General features: G+C 41.8%; 1 protein-coding gene across 1 annotated transcript; it reads right to left on the bottom strand.

Annotated features, from left to right (window-relative positions):
• Nucleotides 1–221: 221 nt before the first annotated feature.
• GFI1 (growth factor independent 1 transcriptional repressor) lies at nt 222–20310 on the bottom strand. Its single transcript, XM_034437235.2, has 6 exons — nt 19508–20310; nt 18837–19028; nt 12783–13177; nt 11837–11974; nt 6536–6701; nt 222–2892 (listed from the first exon to the last, which is right to left on the bottom strand). Exons 1-6 carry the CDS (start codon nt 19893–19895, stop codon nt 2714–2716), a joined length of 1458 nt encoding a protein of 485 aa, XP_034293126.2. The 5' UTR covers nt 19896–20310; the 3' UTR covers nt 222–2713.
• Between the last annotated feature and the right edge of the window lie 2264 nt (nt 20311–22574).

Here is a 22574-nt window from a genome sequence, read left to right on the forward strand (position 1 = left end):
TGGAGACCCCTGCTATAGAGCACACTTTGATTCTAGGTGTAAAGCAATATATTCTATGTGCAGTTATTATATTGCCTTACCAAACAAAACCCATTAGAAATTTACATACCGTAGTAAAACTAATACATTGTTCTTCCTATATTCTTGGATGTGACTCCAATGAAGTCCATTTAAGATGCAGAACACTTGGTTAACTCTTTGTGTTGAAATAAATACAACTCCTGAGAATCCTCAGAACTTTATTAATTTAAGTTTCACTTGAATAAATATGAATTAATGAACATAAGACACATTGTAGAATCTACACAAAAAAAACTTTACATTCCTATCTATAAAGTAAAATAATCCCCCCCCCCCGCCCTTTCTTCCCTTCTCATAGTGAGGTATGGCCAGGATTAGTTAAGGCAACTCTTGTTTTGACCTGGAACTACTTCAAAACGAACTGTCCCATACACAGGTAAGGAAAATTGGGGGCAAATGAGGAATTGTGTACATGCATTTTGAAGTTGTGACACAAAGCCGCCCTTTGTTTCTTCTGTGTGATGTCACAGCATGACTGTAGAAAGGCAGAACTCGCACCATCCTGTCACAAGATACGTCTTGTCTTTCTGGTGTCATTGTGATTAAGGATGGTCAGCTATGAACTATCTAGCTATGCAGAGCTGAGATGGAGGCTGTTTCTTGCCTCTGTGATCCTTAACTGCAAAGTTCCAGTGCCATTTTAGGAAGGGAAATTTGTCACTCTCCCTACCTGTTCCTTTCCCTTGTAGAAATTTTATTAGAGGTATTTCCCTCTAAAATACCTAGCATTAAGACCTTGCTTGCTTTATGTTTAAGTTCCTTCTTTGCAATTCTTCATAAACGGTGTTCTTTCCAATGCCTGAAAAACACAGACTATTTTCACACACATATGTGTACAGAGCGTATGCAACATGTGTACAGAGAATGACTCTCAGTCTTCACTGGGTAGATTCAAACTTTTGAAGGACACCACTGAGACAACATGTTCCCTCAAATTCCCACCTTGATAGTCATTACTGAAGAGTCAATGCATGGCATAGGGATACCGCAGTAAATAAAACTGATCCAAGATAAGATTGTGGAACAGAGCATTAGGGTAGTACTGCAGGCTAGCACCCCTATTTTACATTGGTGCCCAGCTGAGGACCAAAAGACGGATGATCTTGCCTGCTTTGAGTGCATATTTCTTTCCCCATAATTCAAGGCATTCAGTATCTTAATCTGTAAAGGGTGTCATCATGGGTCTTTCAACTTTGATTTTAGGGCAATCCTATTAAAGAACCAAAAAGGAGACTCACTTACAATGGATACTGCAAAAACAACAACAACAACAACAACTTGTTGTTTCAAGAGATCTTCTTACAGGTGCAAATTGGAAATACCAGAAAACTGCAGCAGGAAATAAGAAATTACTGGTTCCTAATCCCAGGGTCCTACACCAGCAGTGATTGTGAGGAAAAGAAAATGCATTTTCTAGTAAAGACCCATGGTGTAAATCGCACACATCATGACATCATCACATAAATGTCACAAATTACATAATTGCCTCATGAGGCACCCAATATTAATTTCCCCCTTGCAGACACCATAAAACTGAGGCTGAAGTGGGGAATCGCTCTTCCTCTAGGGAAAAAAACGTTGCCTCAGGCCCCCACTAGTGTTCAATAGTCTAAAAAAATGGTCAGGATCAACCCACAGAAATGGCCTAGTAGGATCTTCCACTGCAATTTTGAGGAGGCGGACAGTACAACGATATTAACACTTTGCTTGTGGTTGGTTGGTGAGCTACGTAGAAAAACATATAAACTTTTTCCTCTGACTCCCACTGACATTTTTGACTTCCTTTACCCACTTTAATAGGCTCGTTGCATTACTTTAATAATGAGCTATAAGAGAGAAATTCACGGAGTTCTTCTCTCTTTTTTAAAAAACACATATTTGAATATTTATGTGGCTGGGACAGAAAGATGGAACTGACTCAATGGCTACAACATTGACAGCACAAGGCTTCACATCTTCTCCCATCACTGTAGCACTGGACAGGACCTTCTTTTCAATTATGGGTTTTACCATCCCTTGAGGTACTTTCTGCCTGACGGAGTGGGAAATACAATTGCTCCCTCCACTGTCAATTTAAAATTCCCAGGCAAAATAATAATAATAATTTAATGAAAACATGAAGTTTTAACTCTTAAATGGTATAAAACAAAAATCACACTCTCCTTTATCGTACCCCTTTGTGGGATTATATACCATGTAAAGTTTGGGCAACCCAGAAAATTACGTAACTTCCAGGAAACCAACGCAGACTGTGTGTTTCCTTGGGAAAAATAATTTTCTAGTTCACAGATGCTAGTAGCTTATCCAAATAGGGCCTTTTGTGCCACAAGGTGTGAGTGAAAGGGGAACAGATACTATACATATGTTATTAGTCCAGGATTTAATTCTGAAAAGGTGCTTCTCCCCACCTCTTTAGGCTTGGCATTTCATGTTCATTCCAAGGCCTTTTGAGTTAATTTCTGTAAAACTCTCACCAAGTTCCTCCCAACTTCCTATTTAGTGAGAATAGGGCAGGAAGTGATCTCAAGGATCAGACCAGAGAGACAGAGGCAGGACACGGGCAGCCCACAAGGAGAAAAGGGAAGTTTGCTGACATAGTGTTTGTGTTGTTATTCCAGAGTCCACCAGGTTCTCATTTCAGGCCATGCTGTGTCTCTCGGTGTCTCCGCAAATCCACCTTCCTCTGAAAGCCTTTGCCGCACAGATCACAGCCGAAGGGCTTGAAGCCAGTGTGTTTCCGACTATGAGTGATCAGGTTTGAGCTCTGGCTGAAAGCTTTGCCACACACCTGGCACTTGTGGGGTTTCTCACCTGAAAAGAATGAGAAGATGGACGCAAAGTTAAAAATAATACAGCAGCCCTATCAAACTAACTTAAAAAGGAGATACAGATATTTTACAGTCTTATGTTCTGGGTATTCAGTCTTAGATATTCTGGCTAGAAATACGAAGGATAAAATTCTTCTAGAAAGGAAGATATTGTTAGTGGAATCAATTAAATCAGGAATCCCCAACCCACGGTCCGTGAACTGGCACCGGGCCACGGCATGCCAGAAACTGGGCCGTGCAAACAAGCAAAGCCCCATCTGTGGGATGCAGGCTATATGCACAATCACACCCCCTCCAGTCCGTGGAAAAACCTCTCTCCACCGAACTTTAACTTTTTGCTGCCATTTCATGAACATCTGGATGTTTGAAGTGCAGATCTGATAACTCCAACACTGACCTTTCCAATAATTATGGCTGAAGTGCCATAGACAAGAAGAATAGAATTCCTCAGCAGTTTGTTCATCAAGACTTTCAACCCTCTTCAAAAAATGTATGTCTTCATGAGGTCTTATGCAAGCCTGCTCAAAAATCTCATGATTTGGTGATTTCATACAATTTCGGTCCAAATAAATGTTTTTTTTTTTAATGGATGCCATTTTAGGGAGAAGCAGGTACTATGTGGCTAAGGCCTGCCCTCAGATAATACTGACAACCTATTCTGTAATCTTTTTCTGAAAGTATCTTAACAACTATAGATACTCTAGCTCAGAGGTGTCAAACTCGATTTCATTGAGGGCCACATGAGGATTGTGTTTGACCTCGGGGGGCCAGGTGGGCGTGGCTATGGTGGGCACGGCCAGCTCAACATCACGTGTGTCAGGGACACCTGTGCACTCTGCCACTTCGCTGGCAGAGTGCCTGAGCACTCTGCCAGAGAAAATGGGCTCCCGAGTTTTCAGCCACAACACCCTCCTGCAACTCTCTGCCAGCGAAAATGAACTCCCAAATGCAAAAAGGATCAGGTTGTACTTATAACAGCTATAAGTGCAGATTATATTAGCCAGAATGCCTGTGAAAAACATTCATTTAAATCTCAATATCTTTTTTATTTTTCATCTGTCTCCATTATTCATTGCCTTAGTTTCTATGTTTATCAAAAGAGAAAATGTTTTTTGAGCTTATGCCGCTTTGTCCATCATCACACACAGTTTTAAAGTTATTTCATTGGGGAAAAAACTAAATAAATAACTTCAGAACAAACAATGAGACAGAAAAGAGCCAATCTGATGTAGTGGTTACGGCATTAGGCTAGAAACTGGGAGGTTGTGAGTTCTAGTTCCTTCTTAGACACAGTCATCTGGATAGCCTTGGGCTAGCCACACTTTCTCAGTCCTAGGAGGAAGGTAATGGCAAACCACTTCTGAAAAACCTTACCAAGAAATTTACACACACACACACACACACACACACACACACACGCACACTGAAAGTTACAACCTGCTCATATTTCACCTAGTAGAAGAGGTTACTCTTGTGGCTGTTGACTACTGCTACGTGTTTTAGAACCTGTTAGAGGGGCAGCCAAGGTATTATTATCCTCACAAGCCACATATCAGCATCACCTTTTTTCAAATTGACACCACTGATATATAAGTATGCCCCAAACAGTCACGCAAAGCTGTTGTCAATAAACACAGGATGATTGGATTTTAAAAGTTTTTAGTTATTAAACAGATGTGGTTTCTTGCTAAAATCCATGATCATTTCTTAAGAGATTTATATCTGTGATGCTTATTATTATTATTATTATTATTATTATTATTATTATTATTATTATTATTATTATTGCTTTATTTTATTTATTTATATGTGATTTTCTTTAATCTGGGGTTAATCAATTATTAAAATAAAGTCATTTCATTTCATATAGATGCTGCCTATGCTGCTAAATTTGGATCTAGTTCTTTTAATACCAGATAGCACAATGTAACAAAACCCATCTAAGCAGACAATGGTTTGCCTGGTATCTGGAGCAGGAAAATCTCCCATTTTACAAAGTCTCAAAGAGACTGGTATTATTAGCAGCTTACATACAAGAAACATTTTTAAGGAAGATAAATCTAACTAATTCTTCTAATCATCATTCTTAGCATTTTCTGAAAGTAATATTTTTCACTCTAGGAAAATGATATCAATAATTTTTATTCCCTTTTCATAGAAATAGGATGTGTCCCCTTTTTCCCCGGACTAAGAGTATGGAAGAAATGACACATTTGTTTGTTTGTTTGATTATTTGATTTTAGAATTTAATTATGAATTAGCCTTTATGATGAGACAAACTTATAATACTGAATGTGTGTATGGCCCAGTCTAGAGAATGATATGATGATATTCATGATTACTGGAGCCATGAAAAGCAATATCAAATGGTAGTATATAATTGTTGCGATTATCATATAAGGATGCATTTATGTGGAGTAGCTCATCATAAAAAGAAGAAATGCAAATGTTCTTCATACTTGAAAAATGCATGAAAACAAATCTTCATGCTGAGACAGGAAAAATGTCCCCCGTTTTATAATAAGGGCTCCTATGGATATACTGTGGCTTCAATATATTCCATTTATTGGTCGGATGCGTCACGCACTGGCACGCCCACCCCCATTTTAGCAAAGGGGGAAAAAGTCACGATACTTCACGTGATGACAACGTGACGGTGCAAATTTGACACCCCTGGTCTATAGCATACCTTATTTTTACACTACTGAAATGGCTTCCTTTGCTTTTTTTTTGGTAGCCCTTATCTCCTGCTATTATAGTACAATGGATAGTGGTATCCAGAGCAGAAGGTAGATGCCTCACTTTTTTCACAGCAGGACAAAGGGTGATTGTCTGAGACATGAACATTTGGCTAGATAGACAAAGTTGAAGTGATGACTTCTCCAAGGTCATCTGGTGAATTTTATATCTGATCAGGAATTATTTCCTTAATTATGGAGCCTACGCTTTTGGAAGAATTTTGGCGTGCAGAAATCTATTACTTTTCAATGAATATAAATATAGGAGATGCAGTGATACATTCCTCCTGCATTTAAAATTTAGCCCTTCTCTCTAGCTACTGAAAACCATAACTTCCTAAAATTAGAGTGAAGAGAAGGTCAATTAGCAGATATTTTATATTCCATTAACTTCTCCCATATCTTGATTAGTGCTAAGAACAATAGAAAAGTTATGATGATTAACATAGTGCCTAAAAACAACACACAAATTACTTTGTTCTAACTGATTAATTATAGAAACAAATTATACCTATCTTACATATTTTCATGTACATGCTAAGTCTTATCAACCTCTAGTATAAGATTTCTTCTATTTCAATCAACAACTCTATTCATCTTTCTGAAATGAATTAATACTAGCAGATATACTGGTTCTAAAATTTTCTCCATCCTGATTTACTAAGAAAATTGGTACAATGGATGGAGGGAGGGAAAGAGGGATGAGATAAATTAATGATAGATGGTAGATGGAGAGAGAGAGAAAGAGGAAGAGGATAAGAGATGATGATTATGAAGAGAGAGAGAAAAAAACCTAAAAGGAACTAGTGGGGTACATGAATGACCATACATTTACTGTATCCCACCACTAAGAAAATCTATGAAGCTGGATGAAAATGCAGACTTCACCTGTATGGATGAAAGTGTGTTTCTTCATGTCAGATTTCTGGTGGAACCTCTTTCCACAGTATTGACATGGATAAGGCCGGGTATCAGAGTGGATGAGAAGGTGTGTGGATAAAGTAGAAGATCTCTTGAAGCTCTTCCCACAGATCTTACAGTCAAAGCTGCGTTCCTGCCAAACGAAAACAGACTTTAGTGAACTATACAAGGCACAGCAATACAGCTAAAATATTAACTGTCTTATCCTCATTAATTGACTCACAACATAACAAAAGTGGATTTAAAAATCTATTTTGTAAAACAAATTCCTACAGTGTACAGTTTTAAAGAACTAGGGAAGAAGAATCTTAGTGGAAGAAAGAATTAAGAAATATTATTAATGATCTGGAATACTTTTGGGGAAAAAATAATTAAAATAGATGATAATTAATTATCTCACTATCTCTGATCCAGGTATAAATATATTTATAAATTATCTACAAATAATTAAACTTTGGAAAAATAAATTAAACTAAGCAGAGCTAGTACAGTGTTCCTCAAATTTGGCAACTTTAAGATATATGGACTTTAATTTCCAGAATCAGCCTAGCTACCAACTAATGGAACACAATCTGAGTCTGGACATATTTCAGAATATTCAGGAAACTCTCCCACCAAGATAGTTTCCCTACAGAAAGTAATGAATTCCAACAAACCTCTAAAATAAACTACATAAACAGGAAGAATCAATTAGCCTTTTTATAAAATTAATTGCCATAAGACATTTTTACTTCACAGAAAGATCCACTGTGTCCAGGAGAAACCCTGCTTCGGCCTACACCTCACTGCCTGAAATTTAGCTGGGGTTGCATTGGGAAAAAGAAAAAGAAATCCAATAAATGGCAGAAACTTGATTTTTAAAAACTTAAAATGCTTCTGCTTTGGAAGAAATGTGCATTTGCACAGATATCTCACTTCTCTGGGTTGCCATTTGGAAAGTTTGACTTGCAGCCCAAGGAAACTGCCTTCGTGTGAACAGCACGAAGGAACAATCTGATGGGTTTGCTGTTTTGGTGGGGATAATTGACTCACCCGACAAATGGAGGTGTTTTGAGGCTCAGATTCTTTTTATATGTAAAATTCTCCAAATAGAACAGAATTACCAATTGATTGTTTGACTGGTTGCTTATTAATTCTAGAAATTCATAGATCATACTTTCATCCCAAAGAAATCTCAGGACAGGCTACCCAGACATAAAAACTAAATATCTCTTGTGCATTAAGAGCTACAAAGAAAATTTTCCACAAGCGTAGCTTGCGTGGAAAGCCAAGAAGGAAGGTGATACTGCTGTAACCAGATGTTAAAACAAACAAAACACTTGTGAAAGGTGTAGGGAAAATATATTACTTTCCAGTATGACTTATGCTGTACATCCCTTTTACAAAATCTGATATTAATCACATGATTGGCTTCAGTGCAAGACTTTCTTTCACAAATGAACAGTACACCTCCAGGGGTGAAATCTACTTACCTTCCTTACCGGTTTGGAAGTGCACATGCCATGCATCACATGCGTGCGCAGACCCTCTGTGCATGCTCAAAACCTTTTGAACATGCACAGAGAGTAAAAAACACATTACTTCCTGGTTAAAACCAGGAAGAAATGACACCCGGGCGGGTGGGCGGAGCCTCACACCGCCATCACTACCGGTTCTCCGAACCACCTGCCACAATCGCTACTGGATCGCCCGATCCGGTCTGAACTGGGAGGATTTCACCCCTGGTACACCCTACCTATAATGTCCTCATCTAGGTCAAGCTACCCAAATCTGTAATTTGAAAAGGCCTACAAGCTCCCATTGAAGTAAATGGGTAGTAACAGGCATGAAAACTCAATTCAGATTGCTTTAAACCATATACCTTCCACCCACAGCCTATCTTCAAGTCTAAATTGGATGTTTATTGAGAAAGCAAGATTTAGTTACAATAATTAGGCCTAGGTCTACCAGTCCATAATGGAAATCAATCTAATCTAGAACTTCCTCTCCAAGAGCAGTCATCTAGGTCACAAGCAAGTTCCAGCCATTCTCATGGACTACAACCAGTGGTGGGATTCAAGTAATTTAACAACCGGTTCTCTGCCCTAATGATTTCTTCCAACAACCAGTTTGCCAAACTGCTCAGAAAGTTAACAATTGGTTCTCCCGAAGTGGTGCGAACTGGCTGAATCCCACCACTGGCTACAACTCTCAATTTCCAGTTAGTATCGTGAAAATAGTAGATCCAAAACAGAAGGCAACAGATTGTGGAAAACTGTTTATCACCTTGGAGCAAATCTGAAGAAGCTGAACCACAAGGACTTAGGAAATTAAACTGGAAGGTCTATTATTACACTGGTGATGAGAAGCACTTTTAAGCCTCCCTCATGTGTCTTAGACCTTATGCAAATATCTGAACAGAATCCAGAATGTAGGAAAAATCAAGTTTATATTAAATATGCTGCTCAGGCAGTGTAAATGCAGAGTATAAAAAATGAAACTGTATGAGAAAAAGCCCTGACTGACCAGCCTTGTAATGCAGTTGAAAATCATCTATGGCAATGTATTATCTGTATTAAATAAACTAAATAAAAATGCAGTTTTCCCTGAAATGGATTTTCTTTTCTTCATATTTTCCTATATACCCTTATAAAGAAGAACTGGATCTCTCAAAGGTTCTTATGAAAATGATGGGAAGCAGTAGTGATAAAATCAAGGAAGAAACAAGGAATAATACCATTTTCCACAATTAGTTGGAAATTTCTCCCATTCCCCTTCGCCATGAAACTTCACTTTTCAGTTTCAGGTTCTGTGATATTTTAAGAAGGTACCCTGGGGCTCAAATGCCACTAAGGTAGTCCTCAACTTACAACAGTTTGTTTTGTGACTTTGAACTAAGTCACAAAGGTACTGAAAAAAGTGACTTATGGCCGTTTTTCATACTTATGACCATTTCAGCATCCCCATGGTCACGTGGTCAAAATTCAAATGCTTGACAACTGATTCATATTTATGATGGTTGCAGTATCTGGGGTCATGTGATCACCTTTTGTGACCTTCTGACAAGCAAAGTCAATGGGGAAGCCAGATTCATTTAACAACCATGTCACTAACTTAACAACTGCACTGATTCATTTAACAACTGTGGCAAGAAAGGTCGTAAAATGGGGCAACATTCACTTAACAGATATCTCATTTAGCAACAGAAACGTTGGGCTCAGTTGTGGTAATAAATCAAGGACTACCTCTATAATTCCTTTGATCTTCTCCCCTTATTGGCCTGCATCACATATAGCTGTTTTCCCTTAATTATTGAAGTAGCTATCCTATAAAAAGTTGTATGCTGTGCTTCCTTAAAAAAAGAATCCTAGTTAATGTATTAAAGAAATAATTGCAACCAAATTTGAATTTCAGTTAATTGATCATTTATTTTTAATCACCATCCTGAGCCTAAAATTCTTTTCCCAACAACTCCAGTTTTCATATAATAGAAATATCTCAATGGGGTTTGATGATTGGTAGTTGTTGCACTCAAACAAGCTCCACGTGGCAGCCCAAACTATCATATTAGTCCATCTAAAAGCTTTTCACATCTTCTTTCTAGATACAGGCAACAGTGTGCGTACGAGGGGTGAAACCCAGCAGGTTCTGACGGTTCTAGAGAACCGGTAGCAGAAATTTTGAGCAATTTGGAGAACCAGTAGTGGAAATTTTGAGTAGTTCAGAGAACTGGCAAATGCCACCTCTGGCTGGCCCCAGAGTGGGGCGGGAATGGAGATTTTGTAATGTCCTCCCCCCAGGAGTGGGGAGGGAATGGGGATTTTGCAGTATCCTTCCCCTGGAGTGGGATGGAAATGGAGATTTTGCAGTATCCTTCCCCTGCCAGGCCCACCAAGCCACGCCCACAGAACTGTAGTAAAAAACATTTGGATTTCACCAGTAGTGTGTACCTAGATACAGAACTCATCCACACTACTTCCCTCCCCATACCTCACTTAACTTTTGCAGAGAACAAGTTCTCACAAAGGGCCACCATTTCTTAGCTCGCCCATTGCTGATGCAGACTGAAGCCTGTCTAAGTGTTGAAAAGTATAGTAAATTGGGTTGGGTTTTGGGAAAATGGAAGGAAACCTCCCATCCCATGTAAGAACCATCAGTCTACAGCAGGACCTCTCTTTTCCACTACGAGCCCTGGCCTCTGCTCTAGTAAATTCTACTGTGTCTGGTAGAGCAGGGGTGTGAAACTCAAGGCCCGTGGAAAGGATACAGCCGGCAGAGTGCTTAGATCTGGCCTGCAGGGCTGCCCTGGAAACAGCGAAGAACCAGCCTGCGGTTCCCACCACAGATGCACAAGCCTGGTCAACTTCACCTTCTTCTTCCCTAAATTTCATACACTTTTCTTCTGGGATTTGCTGCTTCACCTTGGCCTCAGGAGCAGAGCCTATAGTCCTGGATCAGTGCAATGGATTATAAATTACTTAGCTGAGAGGAAAATGTGAATGGCTCTAAAAATGAGCTTTAGAAGCCAGATGTGTGAGAAAAATGCCATGCTATTGATGGGGACAGACACACTGATTTCCCCTCATTGTCTCTCTTTTGCTTTGCCCCCAGCAATGCCTGCATCTAAAACTTTTCCCAGATCCTTGTTATTACAGAACCTGGAAAGAATGGATGAGTTCTGAATGGGGATAAGTCCATACACTGCCATCCAACTTGGCTGAAATGCTGAAGGATTCAGCTCTTCGGGTCATAATATTTGCATGGAAAAACAAAAGGGTTCGGCATAAGAGTTCTCTATGAGGAGCACACTGAGAACCAGGTGGCTTTTCAAGCAGTGACTATTATTACATTTTTGCTATAGACATTGCTCAATCACAGACAGCAGCAATTTCCAACCTGGTAACTTTCAGAAGTCTTGAGAGGATCAATCTTATCATCTCGAGCACTTGGCCATCCCAGAATGTCTCCATTGCTAATAGTAGGAAAAGGTATTCAATTTATCTAGAGATTGGACTGATGTCACAATTTATGCCATATATAACAGTTGTACAAACTTCTGGTCTTTATGTGGAAATCTGCCATGGATGGAGTGTATCTTTTAGCAGCCTCCTACAAATATGTAGGAAAGATCTCTTACTTGACTTTTTAATAGATCTTTTTCCAGATGAGCTACAACTGGAGCTCAACTGGAGGAATCATTCAGAATGAATGCCCATCTGACCATCCTCATGCCACCTGGAGACTCCATCATCGCCCCCCCCCCAGAGTCATCTCCTCCTGCACACTCACCTGGGAGTGCACAGCTTTATGCTGCTCCAAGCTAACGGCGTGTCCAAATGTCTTGCCACACATTTCACAAGCGAAGGGCCTGGTGCCACTGTGTGAACGACGAACATGCACTTCTAGGCCATGCGGAGTAGAGAAGTCCTGAGAAACAAAGAATGAAGGAACCCATCAGTGTTCAAGGCTAAAGCTCACAGCAGATTCTGACTCTAGGCCCTTGAAGTTGTGTGACCAAGGATTTCCCTTGGTGACACCACCGAGCAATAACCAAAGGACAACATGAGTTTAGAAAGGATTCTTAAGAAGTGGTTTGCTGTTGACAATAAATGCTGTTTTCCCAGGAATCGTATTCTAGTGGTTTGTTAAGGCTGGTTTCATTCAAGGATTCCCAATTTAAACTATTCTATACATCCAGGTGACAAGTTTTTTTAAAAAAAATATTACCTGTGATCCATAACACAAGTCAATCAGCTAATTAGTTCAACTGAAAACTGGATTGCTTTATGTAAAGGATAGTAGACCTTTTGTGATACATAGCATGTGATGAACATATTTATGAAGAATCCATTCAGATAAGGAAAAAGATATTAATGGTGACTCATAATCATAGCTATATATACTAACCCACAATCAGAATCACAATACTAGATTTTGGTTTTTTTTTAATAGATATTGGAGAATGTGACTTGGATTTCATGCCCTGCTGTGAGCTTCTCATAGGCATCTGACCAATCATTGAGCAAAAAGAAATAATAGAATAAATTTGTGGCCTGATACATCAGACCATTTTGAATCATGTGATCAATAAAAGGTCGGGGGAAGTCATGTGACACTCTGACTCCCACCTCCCATCACTTCTTCAGATCATTGATCTACCTCTCTTTTGACCACCCTTGCCTTTTGGTTTGCCCATCCTTGGCCTGGCCCCTCCAAAATAGAATTTAATTCCTACCTTGCTGCATTTGACGCATTTGTAGGAGCCACTGCTGAGCAACAGAGGGCGACAGAGGAGTTCTGATTCCAATTTGATGCTATTTGCACTCTTCTCGGGTTGCAGTCCAGGTGGGGTCTCCACAAAGATCCCAGGGGCTGCCATTGGCCGCTCAAAGAGTCCAGGAGAGCCAAAGTCACCATAGAGTCCAAGGGCTGAGTTACGCTCCGAGGCATACAGAGCAGGCTCAGATCCTCGCTCACAGAAGAGACCACGTTCCAGAGTTGAACAAGGCCTGCAGTTCTGTACCAAATGTCTCAGTTCAGTGTTTCCCAGGCTGCTCCATGTGTAGGGTTTCAGGGGCAGGGAGAAGTGGGAAGGTTCATCTAAGGATGGACAGATGGACCGCTCAGAAGCTGTAAGATACAAATAGAGTAGAGACATTTACTAAAAAGCTCATACACTCCCAAGCTGAAGGGAAGGGAAGGAAAGGGAAGGGAAGGAAAGGGAAGGGAATTCATATGTAGGGAAGGGAAGGGAAGGGAAGGAGAAGGGAAGGGAAGGGAAGGAAACTGAAGAGAAGGGAAGGGAAGGGAAGAGAAATTTGCTTTACCAATGTTACATTGCAATTTCATGACAACTACTCTCTCATTTATCTAGGGTTCCAAATAAACACAAAGCATTCTATCAGAAAGAACATGCAGTGAAAAAATTAAACACTCCTGTAGACAATGAATAATAATTCTGAACAATCTCTCCTCACATATTTAAATGAGCTTCATAATAACCACTCATCTACATATGAATTCAATTTTTTTCATGACCTGAGTGTGGTTTCTGTATGCAATAATGTTGTAGTTTCCATATGTATTTTGCTCTAAGTCAGAAAAAAAGGCTGCTTTCGAAAGTATAAACTCTGTACTGCTTTTTTTCTGTAGAATCTTGAGATGAAAGGGAAATTAATTCTCCATCTCTTTCCTTCCTGGCGCAAAACCACTGAGATTCATTCTATCATTCTTGATAGAATGATCTCTCAATCAGAAATGATTGCCTGCGTGAGCCTTCTTGAGCAATGCATTTAGCCCATCTTCTAGATAGATGAGCCATATAATTATGATGTTTTGAAGAGATAAGAGCAAAAGCACTTCCCATTTTGGGATTTGACTAGAAACAACCTGAGAATGCAACCAATTGCAATTGTCTTCAGCATCATCAGAAACTTTAGGGATTTGAAATTTCTAAGAGGAGGTGGAATAGGCTTTCCAAAGCAACGCTCCACAAACAACTGACAACATTAATAATATTGAAAACATTAATACAAAATCTTCAAGTGAGAACGTTTAGAAGCAAATCCAAACAACCCACAATTGAGGTTGCCTTTGTAATAAATAAACAAACAATCTGTCTGCAGCAAAATAAAAAGATTTGAGCCATAAAGATTCTAGGCTGTAACTTTTTTTATTTGGAGTTTTTTTTTCTGCACAAAGAAAACAAGGATGGTTGCTGATATTTCTCTCCAACATGCTTGTTTGGTCAGACTGCCGGTTGCTTCAATGGTTCCTCTGAAAACAGTCAACTCTTGCAAACCCAAACCAAGGATATTTGACTACCACACTGCTGATTTTCTAAATTCAGATGTTTGCCTTTTTTTTTTTTTTTTTTTTTGGCTAAATTGACACTTCCAATATATGAGTCAAACTCATTTGTGGATACATCACAGGGATGTCCGTGTAATTTTCTGAGCAACAGTACAGAGGTGAACTGCCATTATTTTGCTCCAGTATTTCTAAGTTGTGTGGGTTTAATTCTGTTTTGTTTTCACTTATAGGTTTAATCTACAGAATTCCCTGAGAATTCCTCTGGCTTCCCATCCAAATATTAATCTGGTTCGACCCTGCTTAGCTTTTTCAGGTGAGGCCGTGTTGGCTTTAGAAATATTGGATACATTATTATATTTCCACCTGGAAACTGAAAGGTGTGTCTTTACACTGAATTAGACATTTTAAATGCAATTATTAAGTAACTGAATTAATTAAACTGCTTTGTGATGGGGCTTTTAAAAATCTTCACATTATATATGTTTTTTTTTAATTTGAGAATTTTAATTTAAAAAGTATAGGTTCAGTTAAATTTCAATTAAAATGAAACCAAAAAAAAATGAAAACAAGTATCAAGACTTGAGAGGGCAAATCTACCTGCTCACATCTTTCTTTCTTCTTGCTTTCCTTTCCTTTCTTTCTTCATTCAATTAAATGATGCAAAACCAAAGGATCAATATCAAGTATGATTTGTATTTCCCACAATAAAGTATTATCAGAAAATAAAGATGTAGATGGATGGATGGGTAGAGCCCAGAGCTTTATCTTTTGAAATGTATGCTTTGAGATTGTTCACATCCATCCTGACAATTATTTTAATGGCCATTAACCTCACATACAGACATCCCCCACCCCAAGGTTAAGGACCTCTGGAACAGACAGTCCAAATGAAAAGAAATGCAGCAAATATTCACATCCCCTTCTTGAATTTTAAATAATTCTCATTTTTGTACTAGCTAACCAATGAAGATGTAATTAAAGATTATTCCCTCACATAATGTACCAACAAAGGATCTTTTGCAAGTGTGGGGAGGAGATAAAACAACTTTATAAAGAAATTAAAGGATGCACTGTATTTCAGCAAAGGAATAAAAAATACTGTAGGCCTGGGAGATAAGGAAATTTAATCGTCTTTTAAGTCATTTATCTTTAGATTTGTATTGTCTTCTGACCATTATGCCACTTTTCAATGATGGGCTTTCATTCGTATTGCAGGCAAAGAAATAATAACTTCTGTAGGCTCAGTAGATATTTCCAAATTATTCTGTTCCTGTTCTGATAATTTCAGTTGGTGAAAGGCTGGTGACTAACTGAATCCCCAGTTCAGTTTTGCAGATCTTCCACAAAATACATATTATAAAATCCAGAGACAGTCCTAACAAATGCCTAAGTACCGTAAATCTGAAGCTGAATAAATCAGCTTCAGTTTTGGATTTCAGGATTTAATTGTAGGCAATGATTTCATTCATTGTTCCTGGAGGGCTGAACCTTTGGTAGCTGTCTTATACTTTATACCGCCTTTGAAATTTTGAACCCAAACTGTGGACATGCTGGTAAAATAGCAGGAGGGCGGGAGTTTGCTCATTCCCCAAAATTACTCCCATGAGTCACATAATCAATTTCAAGGCATGGTTTTGCCAGAATGCTACCTGCTCCTCCCACTAACCAGCGACTGAGTCCTTCAGGATGTTTTCTGCTATTCCTGCTAGCTGCTTACTTTGGTATTTGTTTTCTAAACAGGTATGGAATGGTGTTTTTTTTTTTTAGTGAAACATGTTTTTTATGTCACCAAAGGGTGAAGAAGACTGGTCAGGAAAAATTCAACAGGCATTTTTTTTTTTAGTCCCAATGATATTTACTTCCAGTTGACACAACTTAGACAAACCGCCTCACAAAACAACTGCAACTACACCTTGGAAGGGCTTTGAATAAATTATTCCCTATAATATGCGAACCGGCCCCCGTTTCTCATTTTATTGGCCCGAAGCCAAAAGTTGACACTTTTACAATATCCAGCTCGGTCAAAAAAAATTTTTTTTTTAATTGAAAAAGTTTTACAAGTACAAATTTTCCCATTTCCCCCCCACTTTCCCTCCCTAACCCTCCCTAGCCCTCCCCTCCTCCCATGACTTCCCCAAGGTGAAATCCAAATCCAAATCATATTATATCATACTTCGCCGCCCATCTATTCTGCCCCCTGTGTACTATACATTTCTACACAACATTCAACTAAAAGCTATCTGGTACTTGCTAGTTTGGTATTTATTCTGCACATAATCTATCCATTTCTTCCACTCCCATGCATAAGTCTCCTGAGTCCGGTCTTTTAAGTATGCTGATATCTTCGCCATTTCTGCAAAACTGGCCTCCTTCAAAGTCCATTCTTCAATAGTAGGCAAAACATCCCTTTTCCAATATTGACCAGTCAGTAACCTAGCTGCTGTCACCATGTACAATATCAATTATATCATCCAGCTCGGTCAAATTTTTGATCGCCTGGGTTGGAGGGAGGGAAAGTAGCAGGCCATTTGCACTTCTCTCCGCGCTACATCTTCATAATTAATGGAAATTATCTCTTAATAAAACTAACCGAGGTTTTCTCTCCTCCTATGGTAGAGCCGTTTTCATGAGTTTGGAATGGACTTTTTTTTAAAAAAAAAAATATTTCTTTCCCATTTTCAGCTGCCGGAGAGTTTTTTTTTTTTTTTTTTTTTTTTTTACGCTTTTCTTATTCCAGCCATAAAACTTCTCAACCGGCTCTTGAAAAAAGAGGAAGTCTGTTTTTATAGTTAAAAACCAAGAAAAGGAGGTGTGTGTGTGTGTGGGGGGGGGGAAACAGAGGGAAAACGGCTGCTAAGAGATCGGCCTCGCCAAGCGGCGAGCTGCGCGGCTTCCACCCGCGTCTCGCCACATCAAAGGCCGAAGGAGCCACCCGAGGTGGCGCTTCTCTGGAACGGTCGCCAGAAAAGAGCCGCGGTCGCCGTCGAGGCTTCTTCTGGGCCGTCGAGGGGGGGCGAAAGGAAGGGCGCCTGTCAATCAGAGGCGCCTTTTTCTTTCTCCGCTCCCGTCACTTTCCCCCAAAAAAGGAAAGTTGGGCTGTTCAGCGCTTTCCTGGTAGGGAACGCCAGACCGTCGTCTAACTCATCCACCCCCCCTTCTGCGGCACTGCTTCTCTCGCCAACCCGCCGGGGAATTTCGCCAGGATAGTCCGGTCCGATTTAATGTGGCGCAGTGGGTTCCAGGACAGCACTAGCCCTTAGACATAGATAGAGAGAGAGAGAGAGAGAGAGAGAGAGAGAGAGGGGGGGGGGGGGACTTAAATTCGCACCAAGACAAATTCCTTGTGTGTCCAATCACACTTGGCCAATAAAGAATTCTATTCTATTCTATTCTATTCTATTCTATTCTATTCTATTCTATTCTATTCTATTCTATTCTATTCTATTCTATTCTATTCTATTCTATTCTATATATCGCTTCCTAGTGCTTTACAGCCCTCTCTAAGCGGTTTACAGAGTCAGCCTGTTTCCCCCCCCCCAACAATCTGGGTCCTCATTTTACCAACCTCGGAAGGATGGAAGGCTGAGTCAACCTTGAGCCGGTCAGGATCGAACTACTGGCAGAGAGCAGAGTCAGCCTGCAATACTGTATTGCGGGTGCTTCGATCATTTTTTCGCCCCAATGTGTCTCGTCTTCTTTCCCTACACACACACACACACACACACACACACACACACACACACACACACACATTTCTTCGAGGAGATGGGTTCGCGCGTTACATCAGAACTTAAGCAAATAGGCTGAGGTGTCTTTGAGGAAAGCAACGCTCTTGGGAACCGTTTGGGGAACGATAAGGGAAAGCCTCGTTCCCTTCCTCGCGGACTCCAGGAGGCACCTGAGCTTCAACCCCCAACTCCAGCCAGGCTCCTCTGGCAGGAAGCCTCGCTGAACTCAAAACGACTTGCTCCTCTTAGGAGGAAAGCCAAGACCACCCTTTAAAGTAGACTTTTAAGTAGTCCTGGCCCAAAGACGGAAGCACCACTCATTCCGTATTTCAAATGACAAAATGAATCGACGCTGAAGCGATCAAACTTAAGCCGGTTAACGGCGACCGCAAGACTTGAGTCCTTGACTTCCACCAATTCAAGAACAACGGAGAAAAAGGCTACCTGGCCATAGGACGCAGCGAAAAGTCGGGGTAAGCTCCGAAAAGCTCCCTCTCCTCTTCTCCCTTCCCTCCCCCCCATTAAAAAAAAACCCACCTATAATTATTATTTTCTCAAAAAAGAGCCTTCCTCGTGGCTTTGTTAATACGGTAGGATGGCCAGCTTTAATCACGGTCTTCTGAATTAACCCAACCGTCTCAGGTTAGGCGGATCGGGAAGCCACTGGCTTACTTCGGGGTTCATCCACCGGCAACGCGCCCTCGTTCAAAGCGCCCGGTCTCCCCTCCGCCGCCTCTTTTCATCCCTACCTGGGGAAGCCGAGGGGGAGGGCGGTCTCCAAAAATCCTCCATCTCGGCGGCCGGATCACATACGCTGCTGCTTTCGCAGCTGGGGGCCGAATCGGAGCTCCTGTCCGCCCCATCGGGCACCTGAGAATCCGGGGAGAGGCGATCTGGGGGGAGATTCCGTTCGGGGAGAGCCAGGTGCGAAACCGTACTATCTGTCCAGGAATGAGAAAAAGAAGAAACGACCGTTGGGTTGGTTTTTTTTTTTTCCCTCGACGATGCTGTTGATCCCTGATTTGGGATTTGGGATTTTTTTGGGGGGGGGAGGTGGGGGGCTGAATCAAAGAAGGGAATCGAGGCACTTCAACTCGGGTTCCCACGACCGCTTGTAACGCCACGAGTCTGCTACACTAATCCTTAAAAGAGATCGGGGTTAGCAGGACGCGGGCGATTCAAACGTGACCGGTTTGTGGGTCAGCGGCAACTCAGCCAGGACAAGTGGACCCGGGAGTGGGGTGGACTTGGGGAGAGATGCAGGTTCGCGGCTCTTCCGTCAGCCGCGCCTGTCAAAACCCGGACCTTCTCCGGGATCTCAGCCTGCGGGAAGCAGGTGCCCAGAGGCCATCGCCTTGCGCCTCCCAAGCAGGGCGGGCCGGAGGGAAGAATCGTTCCCCGGAGGGCTTTTGGCTCTTACCTGCGCAGATCTGAGCCAAGACGCTCTCCAAGGTGCCGCCGTAGTCGCCGTCGGGGGTTCGGGGCTGGTGGTAGCTATGAGCCTTCTTGCTCTTCACCAGGAACGACCGAGGCATGGTGAGGGGCCTGAGGCTGGCCGCCCCCCCCTCTCTCTCTCTCCTCCCCCCCGGCTGGCTCTTTTCACGCCTTCGGATCTCTTCGGCTGAACAGTCCTCGCAGCAGCGGCCGCCGCGCTCGTCCCTCTGCGCGGCCACCAGCAGCAAAGCTCTCCAACGGCCCCGGTCGCGCTGCCAGGGACCTAGGCGGAGGGGGAAGGAGCCATTGGTCACCGATCTCGGGGGAGGGAAGGCAGAGGGGAGGAGCGCCGGGCCGGGAAGCCGCCCTACCATCCACCAGGTGGCATTCACACAGGTGGCCCCAGCCCGACGGGAGCGCGGCTGCAACCGCCTCGCTCTTTTCTCAACCTCTCCCCCTACCAGCCACCACCCGTTTGGCTGGCGCGCCCTTGCGGACGGTGGGCGGGGTGGGGGTGGAGGTAATTCAAGCCTAACAGAGGAAAAGACGGTCCTTTAAAAAAATAAATAAATAAAAGCATGGCCCTCCCTCCAGAAAACTCGCCCCTCCCGCATCTCCCTCCCGGAGTATCTCTTTTTTAAGCAATCTAGCAGAGGGGACCGCATCCGGTCTTCTGATCCGCTTGTCCTATTCCGTCCAATACTGATCTCTCTCTCTCTCTCTCTCTCTCACACACACACACACACACACAGAGAGAATTTAATAAAAAGAAAAAAGAAAAGAAAAAAATCCTTGACATTTGAAATCTCTCTCTCTCTCTCTCACACACACAAACACACACACACACACACACACACAGAGAGAGAGAGAGAGAGAGAGAGAGAGAGAGAGAGAGAGAGAGAGAGAGAGAGAGAGAGAGAGAGAGAGAGATTTCAAATGTCAAGGATTTCTTTTCTTTTCTTTTTTCTTTTTATTAAATTTTTATACAGCCCTTCTCCCAAAGGGACTCAGGGCGGTGCACAGCCAAAAATAAAACCCACAACTATATGAAAGTTAAAAGACAATTTAAAAATATGAAATAATTGGGCCGAAAGAGCTCACTTTGCAGGTGAGCGAGATTTTGGAGGGTCCAACGTCTGTCCGTCTGTCTGTCTGTCTGTCTGTCTCTCCCCTCTGTCTCTCCCTCCCTCCCTCCCTCTCCCGCACACACCATACATAAAAAAAAAAAAACCGCACACCTCCAACGCAAGGAAAACTCTGGTGCAGAATAAACTTGCGCTTTTCCATTCAGCAGTTGCGTCGCGCCCGTTCTTGGACAGCGGTGACCCTCGAACTAGCCTCCGTCCGCAGCCCTAGCCGTTTACCTGAGAGGCGCAGGTATACTGAGTCTGCGGGGCTTGGATTCCCTTAGCCCACCTCACATCATCACCCCAGCTAAAAAACCCAGCTTCAGTTCCTGGACTCCGGCAGGCGAGTTGGAATTGACTGCCATTCTCTGGCAGCCTTCTCGAGCCCCTCGCCGCTCCCCCCCCCCTTCTCTCTGGGTTAACCAAAGGGATTCCTACCACTGATGGCTATTTCTAGGAAAACGTGGGCCAGGCGAGCCTCTAAACACCGTGCACGGCGCGTTGTTCCCACGAAAATCGTGGGCTCTGAATCGTATTGGAAAGAGAGGGACGCGTAGCTTCTAGACAGCTTGCTTGAGGCTTATTTCATCCCTCTAAGGTGGTTTAAATCCTTACAATCCGAGGCGGAGATGTAAAGAAATTTAAGACTAGAGGGAAGGCGATTTAAGTCGGTCAAACGCCATCCTCTGCGACAGGATTCGCTCTTCCATTTTTTTTTTTTAAGGGAGAAGGTTAAACTGCGAGTCAATCTGAACAGCTGTGGGTAATTCCAATGTTTTCACTTCCTGATTTTAAAACCAGTTTCACCAATCTCGGTCTTTGCAGGACAAACAGGGCTTTAACTGCAAGCAACAGCAACAGTGATTAAGGGAATCCGGAGGACGCGAAAATGGGAAACGGTAGAATGTCCTTGTTTCGCCTCAAAGACCACCCGCCCGAGTTTTATCCATGTTTAACTGAAACGTGGCTTACGCAATTCACCCGATCTTCTGACCTTACAGGGAACTTCTAAACCAGCTTGTTTCAAAAATGGCTGCGTTGCTTTAACATTGTTAAGTCTTTAATCACCAGAGGAGCCTGGTGGTGCAGTGGACTAAACTACTGTTAAAGTAGCACTTAGCTGCCAGCTGCCTGCAATTACTGCGAGTTCAATTCTCACCAGGCTCAAGGTTGACTCAGCCTTCCATCCTTCCGAGGTAGGTAAAATGAGGACCCGGTTTGTGGGGGCAATAAGCTGACTTTGTATAAAATAGAACACCGCGGGGGGGGGGGGAGGCAAAAGCCCTACTAAGCAGGTATATACAAAAGTATAAAGGCTATTGCTTAAAAGCATTGTAAGCCACCCTGAGTCTCCGGAGAAGGGCGGCATATAAATCAAACTAATAAATAATAAATAAATAAATAAATAAATAATCATGGCTACTATCGTTTGTGATTTAGGGGGTTTGGAGTCATTTATGGTGCGATGTAATGTGCCAAGGCAGAAGTGGGTTAATACTGTAACCAGGTTAGCTGTGTTTTGCTAGAAACATAAATAAAGCACAAGAATTGAACAGGTTAGTTTAATATTTGATTTGTGGCTTAATATGTCCTTTAAATGCACTGATTTGTCATGGGGTATGTGGGTGGAATTTGATGGTGACCAAAATGATGACATGCTAGATTAATTAATTGTATGTGTATGCAACTAAAATTAATTTCACCACTGACCTGGAAGGAAATCCACTCGGTCCTTTGGGGCATACATAAAGGAGAATATTTATAGCTCAGGACTGAAATGTGGAGTCCTTAGTGCTCTCTGAGCTTGGTGGTTTTCTTGCAGACGTTTTATTACCAAACTAGGTAACATCATCAGTGCTTTAACCCTAACCCTAGCTCTAGCTCGGAAAACAACAAGGATCCACATATCCGAGTACACATAAATAG

Source organism: Pantherophis guttatus, chromosome 3, assembly GCF_059756535.1.
Source record: "Pantherophis guttatus breed Tessera chromosome 3, ASM5975653v1, whole genome shotgun sequence".
NCBI classification, from domain to species: domain Eukaryota; kingdom Metazoa; phylum Chordata; class Lepidosauria; order Squamata; family Colubridae; genus Pantherophis; species Pantherophis guttatus.

Excerpts from the sequence above, each read along its gene's own strand:
- GFI1 (XM_034437235.2), bottom strand. The coding sequence starts at position 19,895 with ATGGTAGGGCGGCTTCCCGGCCCGGCGCTCCTCCCCTCTGCCTTCCCT. Across the intron at positions 11,975-12,782 it reads AATGCGTCAAATGCAGCAAG|GACTTCTCTACTCCGCATGG; the intron begins GTAGGAATTAAA and ends TTTGTTTCTCAG. Across the intron at positions 2,893-6,535 it reads ACACACTTTCATCCATACAG|GTGAGAAACCCCACAAGTGC; the intron begins GTGAAGTCTGCA and ends CATTCTTTTCAG.